This window comes from Pituophis catenifer, unplaced genomic scaffold (assembly GCF_029215685.1).
Source record: "Pituophis catenifer annectens isolate HBS135680 unplaced genomic scaffold, rPitCat1.0.hap2 SCAF_6, whole genome shotgun sequence".
Classification (NCBI taxonomy): domain Eukaryota; kingdom Metazoa; phylum Chordata; class Lepidosauria; order Squamata; family Colubridae; genus Pituophis; species Pituophis catenifer.
Genome location: NW_027256886.1, coordinates 42,794,360 through 42,812,125, shown reverse-complemented (window position 1 = coordinate 42,812,125; position 17,766 = coordinate 42,794,360). Strand labels below are relative to the sequence as shown.

The 17,766-nt window shown below is 37.8% G+C and overlaps 1 protein-coding gene across 1 annotated transcript in view; it reads left to right on the top strand.

Moving 5' to 3' along the window:
• The window catches only part of LCOR (ligand dependent nuclear receptor corepressor), a 72,580-nt gene extending 55,053 nt beyond the window's left edge, over positions 1–17,527 (top strand). Inside the window, exon 9 of the mRNA XM_070946279.1 lies at positions 10,408–17,527. Within this exon, the coding sequence (XP_070802380.1) occupies positions 10,408–15,088 (4,681 nt within the window). The 3' untranslated portion in view covers positions 15,089–17,527. The remainder of the gene's footprint in view (positions 1–10,407) is intronic.
• Positions 17,528–17,766: the final 239 nt, after the last annotated feature.

Below are 17,766 nucleotides of genomic sequence, written 5' to 3'. Positions count from 1 at the left end.
TAACTGAAGTTTTGAGGTCTATTAATTATATTGTGATACTATATGGAGTTTTTGTCTTTTATCAATCTCTACTGCAGAAGAAACATAAATTTAGCAGAAAAATATGCTTACATCTTTGAACAAATTTGTACATCCATTAGAGAAAAGCCAGGATTTCCTAGATGCCCTTTCATAGACTAAAGATTAAAAGAGTAATCCTGTGCTGCTGCAGCATAATCAAAACCTTAATGAACCAGATACAGTCCCCCAATCCCTGGTAGAGATTACTTGTTGAAATAATAATTAGGATGTGTTTGTTTTCCTGCTTGTGTTCAAACATAGAATCAAAAGAACACATATGCAGCAATGACTAAATTAAGAGGATGAAATCTTCAAAACCCTCACCCTTTCTATTATATTTATCAGTCTGTATAGAAACATATTTTTGACCACTCTGTGGATCACTAAATATTGAAGCCACTCCCTCCCACCAAATGAAATAGAGTTTTGGATTACTTTCTTTCCCCAAAGGATTTTCTTTTATTTTTAGTTCCTTTCAGCACAACATTTCTCATGTTCTTTCAGGTGCTGTTAAAACTCTTGATGTTTTTAATTCTGAACACTTTTTACTTAGATACATATTCCCATTGAATTTTAAAAGGATTTATTTTCCTGCTCCATATGAGTTGATAAATAAATTCTAAATAGTAGTACTGTTAGAACCATAATAGGGATAGTAACCATTTTCTTTTATGATTTATATGCTATTGAATGCAATATTAATATTGGTATTAGCTAACCTGTTAGCAAATGTAGTTTCCCTGAAGAGTAAACCCAAATAATGTAACTATTAGAAGTTTTTACACCTCTTGCTTTTTACACAATAGCTCATACCTTTTAAACAGTTTGATGAATTGACAAACTCCAACTGTTATGTCTAACTATTCCAGATATTTTTCTACTAAACGCAGTGCAATTCAACAATAGTTGATGTATATTTCACTGATATATCTCACTATTCTTCATGATTACATATAAGAGAAAGAGGGAAAAAAAGATAGGTAATAGAAGATGTAGTTATTAAACACACAACTTCATTTTCCCTCCTCCCAACTCTAATGTGCTACTTATAGAATCACTCGTTTTTTTGCACTGCATTGCAGTGGGATCTCTGCATATTTCTCCCAACATAATATAGGTGTTAAGTCAAGGCTTCTTCTGAAGGAATTACTCTTCAGTTATGCGCTATCAGTTGAATAAGGAGCGTTGTACTTGTGGTGCCTTCTGGGAGCTTTATTTCAATTATATGCTAAGATGTTATTTTTGAACAAGTGTTAAGTTTAATTACTGCAAATAAATATTATCATTGAATTTAATTAGTAGCAAATGACACTGCTTCTCAAAACAATGCTTACATTGTGCATTTTCTGAAATAATTTAGAAAAATCAAGTATTGGCCCACAGATACCATTGACTCCTTTTTTGTTGTTATTGTTGTTTTAACTTCATAAGTGAATCAGTTGCACTGTTAGCTGTTGTAGTTGATACAGGGGTATTTTAAATGAATACATCAGTCTAGATTAAGTGTTCATATATCAACCCTTCTCAATCTGGTGTCCTCAATACATTTTAAGCTATAATTTTAAGAATTCTAGCTGTGAATTTTGAAAGTGTAATCTCTACACTCTACGTGCAGTTGTATATTTTTATTTGCCTTAGAAATTTATAACTGTCACTCTGGATGGCATATAGTAAAAACAATTAAAGCAGAAATAACCTCCCCAGATACCAAGAAAAAAAGCCATCTTAAAAGACAAACCTGCCAGACCCCTATGGCCTAAGAAAAGAGCTAGGTTTTCAGAACGCTTTTGAATACAGTCAGGTCTGGGGTCAAAGGAGGATAGTGTTCCAGAGGACAGGTCCTGTGATCAAAAGTTTTCCTAGATCCCTTCAGTGTCATTGCTTATAAATGGGATCTGAACCATGTCATCTCTGCCTGACCCTACAAGTCAGGTTGAAACTGTAGAACAGAGTTCCCCAATGTTTCTGGCTTTGCAAACTGGGAGAGGGGATGTTCCATGCGAGCTTCCTAGGAATAACAATAGCCCACAAACCCACAGCCATACTCCACCAGGAATTATTCAGAACCAAAGACAAATTATAGAAGGCTGAAAGAAACAATGTAATCTGCAAACTCATTGTGCCAGTTTATCTACTCTAGTAAAGAGAACTTTGGAAAATGCTTGCTTCCCCGTCTTTACTTGGAGTTGGAGTTTTCTGGAACGCTGACACTATAACCATTGCAACTAATTCTACATGGGACAAACATCACGTCAATTAAAAGCCAGGATCCATGAACACAGACTGGCAGTCAAACGCCACAATCCTAAATCCTTAATCTCTACCCACATCGACACCAAACCACCAGTTCAATTGGAGAAACACAAAAATAATCAGCTATGGTACCACCCATCACGCTCGTGAGTTAATTGAAGCCTGGCATTCCACCAACAGACTCCAATTCCATCAACAGACTTATTGACCTACAACCAGCCTACGAACCCCTTAGAATCCAAATCAACTGCATAGCCAACCAGAGACAGCACCGACCCTCAAACAACCCCGCAGTGTACCTCCCAATGACCCTGACCTGATGTAATCTTATCACGACGCATCTCAAGACCCATCACAAAACTCACTGATGACTCACAGTTGATCCAGCACAAGACTTGACACACCAACACCTGAAGCCTTTATAAACAAAATAACATTGATACTGACATCCCTTAAACTCCGCTGAAGATGTTACCTAACCTGGCAACAAAATATTTAGAAAGAAACCCACAAATGTCACTATATCAAAAAAGTATATAATGTATTATGTGTCTCATAGTGTTTAAAGAGATTCAATTGTCAACTTTATTAAAATTAAAAAAGAACCAAAAGAATTGTGCAGGCAGTAGTTTTTACTGTTACTCTGGAAGTGAAAGTTGGACTTCGAGAAACAAGATAGAAAGAAGATTGATCCTTTGAATTAACTGTTGAACGAAGACTCCTGAAAATACCATAGATTGCCAAGAAAACAAACACCTGGATCATAGAACAAACTGATCCAGAGTTCTCACCTGAAGCACAATTGATCAGGATCAAATTAATCATGTTCTGAACATATGTTGTTAATTATGGGTTCTGTTCTGTCCCCCTTCCTCACACAGGCAAACGTAATACCAAGCACGCCTGCCAATATTTTATTAGGTAAACAGATTAGAATTCTTGGCAGACCAAGGCTTTGGCAGCAAACTGCTGAATGCCTGCCAAGACCAGTTTCACTCCCATAAAGCAGAAGAGGACTTATCTTCAGTCCGTTCCAGGAGCAACAAATTATCCACAAGATAAGAGTTTAGTCAATGTTCAGTCCAAAATATATCCAAGCCGAATTTCAGAGATCACGATGTAACTTTCAGGGTTTAACTTTGTCTGTCACAAAGCCTGAAGAGCAATCCCACCCACTTTTATTCCTGGTGGGGCATGGCTCTGTGACTCAGCTCAATCTCTGGCCCTCCCACACCTCTTCCGTTGCTGCGCATGCTTCTCCCTCCGACGCTGCCTGGGATCAAGCCAGGATTCATCATCCTCACTCCCTATCAATTGGTGCTCCGATATGCCTTCCTCCTGGCACATCCCAGGCTGTTCCTCCTGGCCTTCAGATGGAACCTGAGGCATTGCCAGAAAGGAGGGTCCTGGAGAGAGAGGCCTTGTCAGTTCCTCCCCATCACCTTCTGAGTCCTCTTCCTCTGTTAGGACAGGCTCGGGAGTCGGGGTCACAACAGGTTCATTGCATAGTCACCCAGATGTTCAGACTGGATTTGGTATTTTTATCCACCTATTGACCTGGGATAGGTATATGTTGTTTGATGGTGTTAAAGGTATCATTGCAGGATGGAAGCTAGTCCAAGTAAAACTGCCTTTTGCGATTATTGTTTATTATTTCTGGATTTAATTTCTGGAAAGGTAGAAGGAATGAGAAAAAGAGGACAACCATCAGCAAGGTGGATGGGCTCAATTACAGCAATGAAGGTTGCCTCATTGAAAGACTTGGAGGAGGCTGATCATCCTGGAGAAAATCTATCTATAGCTGCTAAGAGTCTACACCAACTTTTATGGCATGTAATCAATCAAAACGTTAACCAGAATTGCCTTAATATATGTACTTTTGCAGCACACGATGCTTAGTCTCTCTAGGCTTAAATTGTTATCCTGCAATAATGTTGAAGATTTTACAAGCAGGTTTTTTTTTTTTGTTACTTAAAGCTTTTTATGAATTTATCCACTTGTAGACTTACTTATGATTTGTTTATGTAGATGCTATATGCTGTTATGGTTTTATCCATGGAGCTGACTTGTAAGGCAGTGAGTGGTGTTTTACTATCCTAAGGGGAGAAAATAGGAAAGCTCCCAGTGTCCTTGATGAGCATGAAAATTAGCTGGACCATTGTTCAAAGCCCTTGAAAAGGAAGCAGTACGTGGGTTAATGTTTCAGCATGATAAAACTCCTCTAGTTTTAAAGGGATGGACTGAATGATAATGTTTTTCAATTAGCCACAAGAAGGCTGTTAGATGCGTCACAGCTGGTACTTCAAATGTTGTATGGGAAAAGAGGGAGAACAGAACACTCTAGAATGAATGTTTACTCAGGTGCATGTGAATTTAGGTGAGAGAGAATTACCCATCTGCTTGGGTTAGATGCAGAATATACGAAGACTATTTTTTAAAAAAATTAAAAAATCTTAAAACCTCTAACTTACAGGCATGATAAAATAATGATTAGCTGTGTCCATGAAAATAACTTCTTAAGGAAATTCTGAATCTTTACAGTAAACAAAATGTTTAATTCTCTTCCCTTCCAATCCTGGAGAACCATCCCTGTTTACATTTGGCACTGGATAGATGACTATCCCTTTTTCTTATGTGTTCCCTTGTTTCCATAGCATACATAATGAGCTGTAGTGGCACAGCGGTTAGAATGCAGTACTGCAAGCTACTTCTGCTGACTGCCACAGCCTTCCATCCTTCCGAGATCAGTAAAATGAGGACCCAGAATGTTGGGGGCAATATCTGACTCTGTAAACTGCTTAGAGAGGGCTGTAAAGCACTATGAAGTGGTATAGAAGTCTAAGTGCTATTGCTTTACTTAGAAGTCCTTTTCAATTCCACTGTTTGACAAGCAATCCATTTTAGGAATATGAGCCATATGTCAAGCTACAGCCAAGAAATATACTTTTGATACATTGATCAGCCTTCTTAAAAAGTAAAATAAAAATCACAGAATTAATATATGCAGTTCTTTTTTTAATAGTTTTATTAAACATTACAATTTGAAAGACAAAAGCTAATATAAATTAAGAAAAATAAAAGACTAAAAATTAAAAATAGAATGTGAAAAAAAGAATATAATAAAGAAAAAGATATATAAAGAAATAACTTTCCCTTCATCACAATAAGTATATACAATTGTAACTAATCATCTTCTCTTAAAATACAGCAAGTGATTTCTTCCCATATCTCATCTCTTACCTATAAACAAATCCTTCAAAACTCATGGTACAGTCCTAACCAGCAAAAGTCCATTAAGGGTTACCAGAAATAACCACATACCCATTTTAATTTTGATCAAATAAAGCAACTTTATATTTCTTCCCTTTATTTTTAATAATCTTGAACTATAACCTCCTCAAATAATGACCTAAAACTTGATTTTTGTTGCCCCATTAGTTTGAATAGGACGAAGCTGTAATTCCAGCAGGGTGCTGGGGCTGCTTCTGCTAATCAGTCAGACTTCTGAAAGGCATAAGGCAGAAGGGAAAGAAATAAATCTGAGTAGGTATATAAAAATCTAGGGATGGGAGATACAAACTTATAGCTCTGTCTCATTTTTTTATAGATCTATAATTGTGATGCTTAAAATGATTTGAAAGGAACAGAAACACTTAGCCTTGAACTTTTGTTCTTCTGCTGCTTCTTACATACCTGTAAACTTGTAATCTGAAACTGATTTTCCAGTGAAATAAACAAAGATGGAAAGGTTAAATATATTGAATAGTGAAAAACTTTGGTTGGAGTGGGTGATAAAGTGGGCTTTTGTGCGTGTGGATATACAGCAGTTCTGCTATTCTGGTAAGGAACATTTACTTATCTCCTTTCCCTACCTGTAACTGGTATAGAATCATATTGCTAGGTTTTATTAAGCAAGACAAAAAATAAGTACGTACCAAGTGAAAAGGTTTTTGGTGATTCTGTAACCATGAGCCAAATTGACTGTATTTAACCTTAAAGATTCTATTCCAATAAATAAATCCTCCAAAACATCCCAAGTGAAACTTGCTATTGTTTCTAACTTCAGCTATATCTTTGGTTTCCGTCCTAAAATATTTTATCAGAGTATAGATTTTTTGCAGTGCTCTTTATTATCATCTGTGTGCATCTTTCAGATCGAATCAGAAAAAAAAAATGAAGTGTAGATGTAGATATTTGTACTCCCCTTCTAATTGAAAACATAAAATCAATCAGTGGCAGCTCTGTTTTTCCACCCAAGTTTCAACATCCTACTATGTAGACAGTTTCAGAGTACAGCAAATTGTGAAGCGCATTAATTGTAGCACTATGACTGTTGCATGGCAACAGTTCTGTTTGTAGAAATCATAGCTTCACTCTTGATATTCTATCATATGTTCGTCGACAAAAATAGATTATTTATTTATTTATTTATTTATTTATTTATTTATTTATTTATTTATTTATTTATTCGGCGTGTACACCGCCAAATCAATACAGACTCGTGGTTTTTCAAAACAGTAAAAAAAAAGCATCTATAACAGTAAAACATACACAGTAACAATAAATAAATTAAAAACAATTAATTAAAATTACATGAATATTAAACAGATTGTAATACTTTGAGTCAGAGTTGGCTCCTGGCAACTACCTGGACAAATCCCTTGGCAAGATTTCTGAAATGGTTTGCCATTGTTTGCTTCCTAGCACTGATAGAGAGTGACTGGCTCAAAATCAGCAAATTGGCTTTGGGCCTAAATTCATGGTATTTCAGTTACTAGCCTGGTATCTTCCTCACTACAACAAGCTGCTTCAAATAATAAAGTATAATAACATAAATTTAATAAATAAATTCAAGGTAAAGTAAAGATAATTATAACTATTCATGGAACACTTTTTGGAAGAGTTTCCAGAATATTAGAAGTGAGAGAGTGAAGTTTAATTTTAATTTAATTTTACTCTAGATGCGCAGGGCACCACTCAAAAACTAGCTGCTTCTGACTTGACTTTCATTCCCTTAACTTCACAAAAGTGATGTGAAAATAAAAGAATATTTTGAACAAATCCAAATGACTCCTCACAAGAAGCCATATCCCATTCATATACTTTAATTCCATTCTGAGTACTTGCTACATAGCCTCCTTGTTCAGGATGTCTATTCCTTATTATTTTTTTCTTCAAAATTAAAACAATGCAAGTCTGTACCTTCAAATGTGCTGGAGCATGTTAAATCAAGATTTCCTTGGCATACCTTTGCCACTTCAATTTGAAAAAAGGCATCCACTTTTTTGTGAAAACACTGAGACAGTATTTTTGTTATAGTAACACAGGTTTTATTTTTTCTTAAAGGGATTGGTGGAAATTAGGGCTACAAATTATACAGCAAGTTTACATTTATGAAACAATAAAAAGCGTAGCTTGGAGTCCAGAACCACTTCTGTTCTGTCATGGAGCTTTCAAGCTTTTTGTTACCTAAAGAAGTGCCAAAAACATGAGGTTACCGGTAATTCCACTGAAATTGCTCCATGAAGCTAGCCTTAGAATAAATTTACTTAAAATTAAAGTTCAAGATAAGAGTCTAGCATTCTCCAGTGTGCTTGTGATTGAACCCTTATTTACAGTATTTAAATTCTGCCCTAGGATTTTTTTCCCCATGGTTTTTCAGAGTTTTGTATTAATGAGGTCTTGTTGATTGCAGTCACTCAATAGAAATATAAAACTATACCATATATGTGATTCTAAGTACCATTTGTACCTTTATTTGTAAGACTTGTACATAAAAAGGTTGCAAATGAAAAGAACAAAAAATAAAGAACAAATAAACAAGGTAGATAAACTTCTAGCTAGTCATAATTTCTTTATTTTTAAGAATTGTACATAAGAGTTTGTAAAACAAGAAAGCTACAAGTTGTGGGAAATGGTGTGTGCTAAGGAAAATTAATTCTCAAGATTACATACACACACACACACTCAAGTTAAAATAATGATGGAATTTTGTGCTGATTGTATTCTTTGACCTTTGATTCTTTGAGCATACTAAGGTTTCACAATAATAGTTTCTTTGTATCTGTGTATATAGAGGGCACACATTCCATTTTTTACTACACTGATCTACTTTATCAGCTTGTATACTAGCAGGTTTTATTGTTAATCTTATCTTAATTTTCATTAGTTATTCTATGTTTAAGAACACTAAATTATTTTAAGGCACTACGAGGTTCTAATTAGACTGCTCCTTTTTTTTTCTTCCTCCCTTTCTTGTATCTTATACATAACTGTCACATTATTTATCTCATAAATTTACTGTATTAAATTTATTACTTATTATATTACCTTTGAGCTGGACAGATTAGGCTAAATCCCCAAATGGAAAACTTAGTAAATGTAGTTTCTATTACAGGCCAACAAATATAAGGCTTGTACATCCAATTAGATTTTTTTTTATTAGATTCACCACCACAAATGATAGAATTAAAATGTGTATCTGCACCTGAACTTGATAGACTTCATGTTTCTACAAAAGAAAATCCAATACTGTTTATTCAAACTTTCTTCACTTAAGCAGAATACATAATTTTGTTTCTGCTGTTAAACAACTATTGATTCATTGATTTGATTTATTGCAAAACACTCAGAAATTTAATACGACTTTATATCCAAAAGCAAAATAAGTTTTAGGGTATGTAGGGAAGCTGTTATAGTTTATACTTGCCTGCAACTTTCTGAAGCAAAACCGTCCACCTCAAATATACAAATATCTCCATCTGCTCTGGAACATTAATTTACCTTCAAGTCCAAAACACTACACAGACCTATTTATTATTCTGTCTTCTACTGATGAAACAATACTTCACTCAATTTTACACTGTACCTTTCTTCAGTTTCTAAATAACTGCTTAACATTAAAAATGTTACATTTCATTTGTCCTTTTGCTTTCTAGAGCAATATACTATATGTAAATTTGAATAAATATTAAACTAAATAAGTTATGACTGCTGCCTTCTTTAGGCTGATGTATTCCCCACCCACCAAGCTGTTTGGCCACTGAATTATATCAAAGTGAAAAACCTCACCACTTACTTTGAGAGAGGAGACTTGGTCTAATATTCTGGCCAGAAATTTGTGCTCTTCTGAATTCATTAAGTTGTAACACCCATAAGCCATTCTCCCTCCCAACCATAAACCTAGAAATATGCCTCCATGCTACTTTTTTTAAAAAATGGTGAGATTTTAGTTGAAGACTTCTGGAAACTTTGAACACATGAAGGAATTTATATTTTCTTAAGGTGTTAGCCTTTGCTGCACTTAAACCTTGCAGCATGTTTTGAAGAGATTGTTAACCACATGAATGATACATTGTGCTGTATTACCTGTTTGTTCAGAATCAACAGTAATGGAAATAGCTTACCTGGTGTTATATACTTTGTAAATATTATCCAAGCCTGTTTTAAAATTATTAAGTTTTGCTAATTAGATTTCTACCACACCTTTCTTTCAGGAGTTCAAGGTACTATGCATAACATTTAAAAAAGGTAAAGGTTTCCCCTACCAAGTTGTGCTCCTTCCTTCAATTTTTACAGATTGAAAATCACCCTGAAATAGGTTGGCCTGAGAGAGACTGAAGAGTAATTGCTGATCAAAAGCTTTCTAGTAAACATCTGTGGGTGTATTTGATCCTGGATCTTCCTAGTCCAAGCTTTTGTACCAGACTGGGTCTGTTTGTATAGCTTGTCATTGCATACTAATTTGTTCAGGTTGTTTCTCCTACCTCATTAGATTCACTCCTCTTAAGGATTATGTTGTAAATAGGGTCATATTCAGGTAGTAGTAATGCTTGAGTTATATATAAATAGACAGAAACCAGAAAAGAAATCCAGGCATACTGTTAATATTGTTTGGGATTTTGTGTTATCTACTTGCTCAGTTACAGTAGAATATAAATATATGGTCTTTCCAAATAATTCAGTTGTGAAGAGAATTGTGACAATTTTGCTGTGAATTTTGTTCCTGAATTTTGTACTATACTGACTATTTCTCTCTCTCTCTCTCCCTCCCTCCCTCTCTCTTTCTCTCTCTCTCTCTCTCTCTCTCTCTAGTGAGGAGACAGCACAGGCAGTAGCAATAGATTCTCTTGGCCAGCCGAAATCTCCATTGGAAAAAATTATGGTCAGACTCTGCGAATACCACCAGAAACACTTCGTCCGTGTCCTGAATGACATCTGCACTGAAGTACAAACAGGCTATGAAGGCCAGCAGTTATCTGGACCTGAAAACATGGATGTGTCTACTTGTAGTTCAGGGTGTAGCCAATATCATATTGAGAACCAGGAGCATGGAACTTCTTGCTCTGAGTCAAAACTCCCTCTATTGCTGGATGCAGAACAATCAGAGTCCCGTGGTTCTTTGCGAATACTATGCCATGCGCTGAAACATGCTGTAGAACTGAAATCTACAGACAGAAGAGAAAATTGCAGTTCCGTCAGAAGAGATTTCCCTGAGCTTCCAACTATTAGAACAACTTCTATAAGTCCCAGAGATAGTCCCACTCAAGGGTACCTGACTGCCTCCAATACCCATCACTCTATTAAAAATCTGGAAGGGCAGACCTCTGCTACTGAGCAAGAGACGGGGACTAGAAAAGGTGAAGATGACAAAGATCAGATGCAAAGTAGAGGTTTACTGGGAGGCTATGTAGCTGTGAAAGCAACAAATGTAAACAATGAGGAGAATTTAGAAAATAGGATGGGTTCTTTGAAGAACCCTTTCAAAGCTTTCCCAGAGGAAACTCGAGAGACGGCTTTCACCGCTAGCTCTCCACGGAGAGCAGACAAAGAGAATGCCTTGCAGTGCAGCTCCAAAGCCTTTATGCACCAAGATACGGAAATCAATGACCAGGAAACAAGATCAAAGGTGGAGAATCACTATCTGGCTTCAGGGAAAAGCAAGGGAGTCTGCCACATGCATCCTGGTGACAAGACTCACATGGAGAATGCCAAAGACATTTGGCTGCCTATTAATTCCATGCCAGTAGTGCAGCACAAAACCACCAATGGGCACTCCCGAGTCAAGAGTATTTCAGCTTCTACTAAAAGTACACGTAAAAGCAAGAAGTCTTCAGGATTAAGAATAAATGATTATGATAATCAATATGATGTTGTCTATATTAGCCAACCAATTACAGAGTGTCACTATGAGAGCAAAAAGACAATATCAGCAAGAAAGACAGCAAGGAAGAGCACTCGTGGCTATTACTACAACGGTGAATGTTGTGAGCTTCCTACTATTCGCACCTTGGCCAAGACTCCGCATTCACAGGAGAATGGGAACGTCCTGGCTACAAGGCCTGAAGTGCTAACAAGTCCTATCCAGGGCATTTCTCTTCCAAGTGACAGCTACTTGGCTGCAGCTGAACCTGTGGATAGCAATGATGATCAAAGATCTTCCACAGTGGCCCCTACTCAAGAAGATTCCTTCAATGAAATAAGAACTGAGCAATGCTCTTATGAAAGTATCTCTTCTGAGGTCAGTGTCCTCAAGCAGAGAGAAGCTAGTCTTGCTGAACAAGCTACCATGCCTGTTTCTCTATTTCCCCGCCCAGTTTTTCATTCAGATAAAGACAGCTTGTTTGTGTCTTCACTGCAGAGCATGACCGTCTCTTTCCCTCGAGAGGATGAAGGGGACTTGCAAGACAGTACTGACATCGTGGAAGCACATAGCTCTGGCTCAGATTCGTATAACTGTAATAGATCTAAAGAAAATAGTGTCAGTATAACAGACTCTGTTGTACATCCTGTCTCAGAAACTGCTAACGATAAATCAGCTTCTCTGTTCTTGGGAAATGTGACTATCCCAGAACCTCCTATTTTGATAGAGCCAGAATCCCATGTTAGCATGGATCTGCTGATGCCTGAAGTATCAGCCAATAGCATGGACATGTTGCCTCCATTAGATGAGCCTGCTTCTGTTATAGATGTATCACCATCTATAGAACCCCCACTACTTTCCCCTATAGATTTGGCAGAACCCTCAGTAGTACCACCCGCTCTTGATGTTCTGGACCCTTGTATGACCTTTCCTTCAGAGATTCCCTGTATTTCCAACAGTGTATCACCTGCGCAGCTTGTTGCCAGCCCAAGGAGCATGTCTCCTGTAAGTCATCCTATCGGTGGGATGCCTGAACTTCCTACTCATATTGACCGAGAACTTTCAGAGACTCTTTCTGAAGAATCTTCAGTGGTAGCAACTATCAAAATGAATGTGGAGCTCCCCCAGCTGCTTCCCAATTTAGAAGCAGCAAAGCTGCCTCTCAGTTTGGATTGTACTAACACACACGAAACCACTATTGAAAATTCCCAGAATTTGAAAGAAGGACTCTCTGTTGAATGTAAAAATGTGCTGCCCCTTGTGGCTGGCAATGAAGATAAGGGAGAGAAAAATGTAAATGATACAATAAACATCAGTGAGACCACCAAGTCTGATGAGGAACTGGAGGTTAATAGTGAAACTCCAGTAGAGCCCAAAACATCAGAAAAGGACAAGAAAGAGACTCCTTCCAAAACAAACATAGACAAAAAACGAAGGCGGGAGAAAAAACCCCACATTGTTTCGGATCGCTGTCTTCGAAGCCAGCAGTCTCTGGCGCCTACAGAAGACAGTTCTGAACAACCCTGTTCTTCCAATTCTGTTCAGTTTCCTCAGCTACAGATAAAGCTTTCTAAAAGTCCTGGTGCTAAGCGTTTTAAGAGAGAGGTACATCTTGATGGGGCAACTTCTGTGTGTTTGCCTAATGACAGACACCATCAAACACTGCTAAATGATAGTAGCAAATCTACTGAGCAGCAGGCAGATGATGAAAATGACATCACAATAAGGCAGACCTATAAGAAACTAATGGCAAAGGAATCTGTAATAGAGGTAAGCCAGAATGGAGAAGATAACAAAGATAAGCCAGCAGCAATGCTTGAAATTTGCTTAGAAGCCAATTCTGACAAGAGAAGTGTTCATGTTCCAACAGAGATGTCTGATAAAACCGAAAAGCAAGTAGATTTAAAGCCAGAAAGTTTAGAGAATTCTGATGGCCCTATGAATATAATTGAAGTATTGTCCAACCAGCATGAGACAAGTAGCTTCATGTGTCCTGGTAGCAAGCATGCACAGCCAGAGAAGGCAATGAAATGCAAGAAACCAGCCTTACAGTTCTATAACTTGAGGCACACCCCTACTACAGCTCATGTGGTCACTGCCACAAGAAATACATCAGAAAAAGCAATTGTACAAGCAAACTCTGACATCATGGCCACATCAGCAGATCCTGTTGTCATAGACGAACCAAATGCAAGAAATGAAAACTCTATTGATTTTAACAGCATGAAAGTACTTTCTGACAAGCCAAGATTTGTGGAATGGTGTGCTGAGGAAGACAACCAAGAACTCATCACTAACTTTAATACCCAGTATATGAAGATCCAGAAAGGCTGGATTCAGCTGGAGAAGGAGGCTCAGCCAGCTCCAAAGGTCAAGAATAAATCTGACAAGTTGAAAGAGATTTGGAAAAGCAAGAAGAGGACTCGAAAATTTAAAGGATCCACTGAAGTCCAGAAACTGTCCCCTGTTCAGATGCTTTTCATGAAGGGTTTTGATATATCCAATATCTGCAAATGGTTTATGGAGACAACTGAAACCAAATCTCTGGTCATTGTGAAGAAGTTGAACACACGTATCCCAGGAGACATTCCTCTCATGAAGCTTCCACTCCAAAAGGGTTCTTCTAGCGTCTACCCCAGTTCTCTCCAAGCAGAGCGTCTAAAGAAACACTTAAAGAAGTTTGCTGCTATGACCCCAGCAAAAAATACTATAAAGATCCAAAAGCTGTGGACCAGACTTCGAGAGAATGGTGGCCAGACTGAGTCAGAGCAGATTGTCGGTCCAAAGCAGACACCTCCATCTGAAGTCAGCTTGGCACAATGTATTGGACCCAAGAGCATCCAGCCTTCCCCTAGCATGCCGGTGCAGACAAGCTCACGGATCCTGAGGAAATATTCCAACTTGAGAGGCAAACTTCATGGATTCCATAGAGTGGTCAAACAGGAGAGGCATGACTGTGTGGCCAAGCAGCTCTTGGCCGAAAGCAGTTCAAGCAACAAGAGCATGTGCATTAAACCCTTGATGTCCCCCAAGTTGGCCCAGCAAGTGAAAGCCATCCAACTTCCTACTAAATCCACTCCGATTGAAAAAGGAGGAAAGGGAAAAAAAGGGAAAGGAAAGTTACAGGAGGACACCTCCGCTAAAAGCAGCCTTCAGCAAAGCAAAAAAAAGATACCGAATGAGAATATCAGGACACTGGCCATGCGGCAGTTGAGTCCTTCAAGCAAGGAAAGAATCTCTCTCAAGAAAGTCAGTAAAGTGAAGCAAGTGGGAGCTCCAACTACTAGGAAGCAGACAGCGGCAGGAAGAAATAATAAGCACACCTCTCAGAATGAGAAGTCAAAGAAACTTATTGACTCACGACCTGGGAAAAAAAAGTCTCCCACCCACATAGGGAAAGCCAGTACCAGTCAAAAAGCCAGCCTGCTTTCCAAGCAGCAAGGGCTTATGAAGGCTCTAAAGGAGAAAATGGTGCGAGATTCCCCCAGTCAGTCTCTTAAAAAGGCAGGCAGTGAGAAAGCTCTCACCAGATCAGTGAAACGAATTCAGGAGAACAAAACTCAGAGCAAGAGGAAGTTGAGGGCAAAGAAAGAATCTTCACCCAGCAAGCGCAGGCGGCTGGATGCAAAGTAGCAACGTCTTGGGTAGGAAGTGTGTTATAGAAACTCTTCCTCTTTCTTTCAGTAGTTCCACTGCTGAACAGAGAAGGAGGGAGGGGCGCTTGGGTCTGGCTAAAGGCCATCTCCCTCTTGCTTTTTAAGGAGCCTTCGATTTGAGTTGCATCCGGAGGCGAACACCATTTTTCTATATCACGGAGAAAGAAAAGTTGAAAGTTCCTGGAGTTGAACTGGAAGCATGGCAGTTTCAGTTCAAAGTACAGTGCCTTATTTATCATGTTAGGAAACAAATAAATTAGTCTGCTTGATTTGAAGCTAGCAGTTTATGGGTTAATGCACATGCACTTGTACTGTAATGGAAAGAGAACCAACCACCTGTCATGCACATCCCACAGAGTTTGATGGCATGTCTGCTAAGGATCCTACAGAGCGTTCCTTTTGTGCATTGTAGCATACTGACACTGTTTAATTTGTGCAGGGCATTATGAAGCCAAAACCCAAAGTTGTTTCCTCCTCTAATTATATTCTTTACTAGCAGGTTATAATGATGGATTTTATTATTAAGTTATTAATAATTACCTATGTGATGTAACTTTGGGTTTTAGGGTTTGGCTATAAACTAGCCAGGTTTTGTGTAAAAAAAAATATTTTATGTTTTCAGTGATAGTCAGCCATGCTTGGCCTACCCAAGAAACTAGTCCTGTTGGATGAATGGAAAATGTTACCCTAAAATAGAGATTGCTTGCCTCCTTTAACATTTCTGTAAACCTTAAACACCTTAAAGGCTACTTTTTAAAATGCTGCCTCAATTTCTGCTGGAGTAATTCTGAAATGCATTTACCCCAAAATTCCTGGGATTTTTTTGGGGGGGGGGGATCCCTGTTTAAAATACTCCTGAATTCATAGGCATATTATGATGCTAAAATTAAGTATGGATCTCAGAAAAAAATATCTGTAAAGAAAAAGTATTGGAAGGTGCTCCTTGACAGAGAACTTTCATTGCTGAAGATTTTTAAAATTTCTTTACTATGAAGTTTCTGCAAGTTTCTTTTCTATAGACTTCTTCAGATATCTGAAGGCTTTTTAAAAAGTAACAACATGACAATGCTGGTTGTGAATAAAGTAGCAGCTGGAACTTTCTGGTACTTTCACAAATGTATGGGTTGCAACTTAACATGAAGTAAATTTCTTTCTGCCTTCCCCCAAGAAGATGTAGGCTCACCGATTATTCATTAACTTTATATGCAAGTTGCCTGGCTTTACCTTCAAAGTTTAATTTGTGTATTATATAAAGATAAAGGTGTCATCTTTCTTTAAAGAAGTCATTCCTATGAGAATACAATGTACTTAAAATGCAGTAGTCACTTTTCCAGTTCAGACATTTGTTTTGGATCGAATAAGAAGGGAAGCAATGTTTTCTCAAAAGAAAACATCCTGTCTTGTGCTGCTCATTTGGGAAGTAACAGTGACTCCTTTTCCTCTGAGGCTGGAGAAGAAAGGTAAGGACCAGCTTTTTATTTTATTTTTGTAGCTCTCACTAAGCCACAACAAAGGCCTAGATAATTGCTTAGAAACTTGTGCAGACCTCCTCATGTTTGCCATGTTTGACTCCTGAGAGCTTCCTGTGAAGGCCTTCAGATAGTTTGACCTTTCAGAATAGCTTGCCATGGATACCAGATGAGATCAACAAACTCAAACATCTTTATGCATTATTGTATTAACTAGCCTGAACCAGTTTTTCCAAGCGGTGAGGGGTTTATTGAATATAAGATAAACTTTGGGGAGAATGAAGGTGTGAGGAAATTGATTTTTTTTAAAGGATAGAGTACATTAGCATTTCTATTCTTATACCAAAGCTCATTACTGCAGGCAGAAAATTGATAATTACCATACCTATTGTACAGTTCCTAATTGATCAAGGAAATTGAAATTTGGCATCTGAAAATGTAAAGCCCTGTTGCTCGCCCGCTTACTCAAGTCTGTGACTTGAGAGGGTGCCCTAAAGCTACAAGACATATCAGGGTGGACCCATTTTTATATAATATTTTTAAATCATTTGATTTTTAACTTCTCTTTTCATTTAAATCACGATGTATAAAATTAATTGTTGTAAGCATCAGGTTAGTCTTAATATTCTCTGTAAAGATTCATATGAATTTGTCTGGTTGCTATTTTAATTGTAAATATCAAATGTGCTAGACATTCCACCAGGAGTATTAAAAATATTTAAGGAAATGTGTGAGCACATGCATGTGTGTGTGATGGCAAGGGGTTGCAAAAATCTTTTTTTCCCCAACTTTACATGATTACATTCAGATATGCATTCAACTTCCTGCTCCCTCTGCCCAGGGCTGCTTCCTAACAAACTGCTGGGTAGTTGGGGCTTTTTGTGGTACACCACTTTAAGCTAAGTGATTCTGATTTAGATCTCTGCTAATAAAATCTTTCTACAATTTGTGCTGTCCAATTTCTTGTGTGGTCTAGAGTCTAAATGTTCCTTGTGTAAGCATTATGTAACATGCATCAGCTTCAAATCCACCCTGTTTTGCTCTAATCTGCTGCCCATACAATGTTGCATAACTCTGAGAAATCAATTGGTTGCCAGGCCCAGAGTTGCTGATAGTTTTAGTTCAGCTTCTTACTATTTTTTGGAGAAGGCCATACCATCCTACACTTCAGCACTCTTGGCTGCCA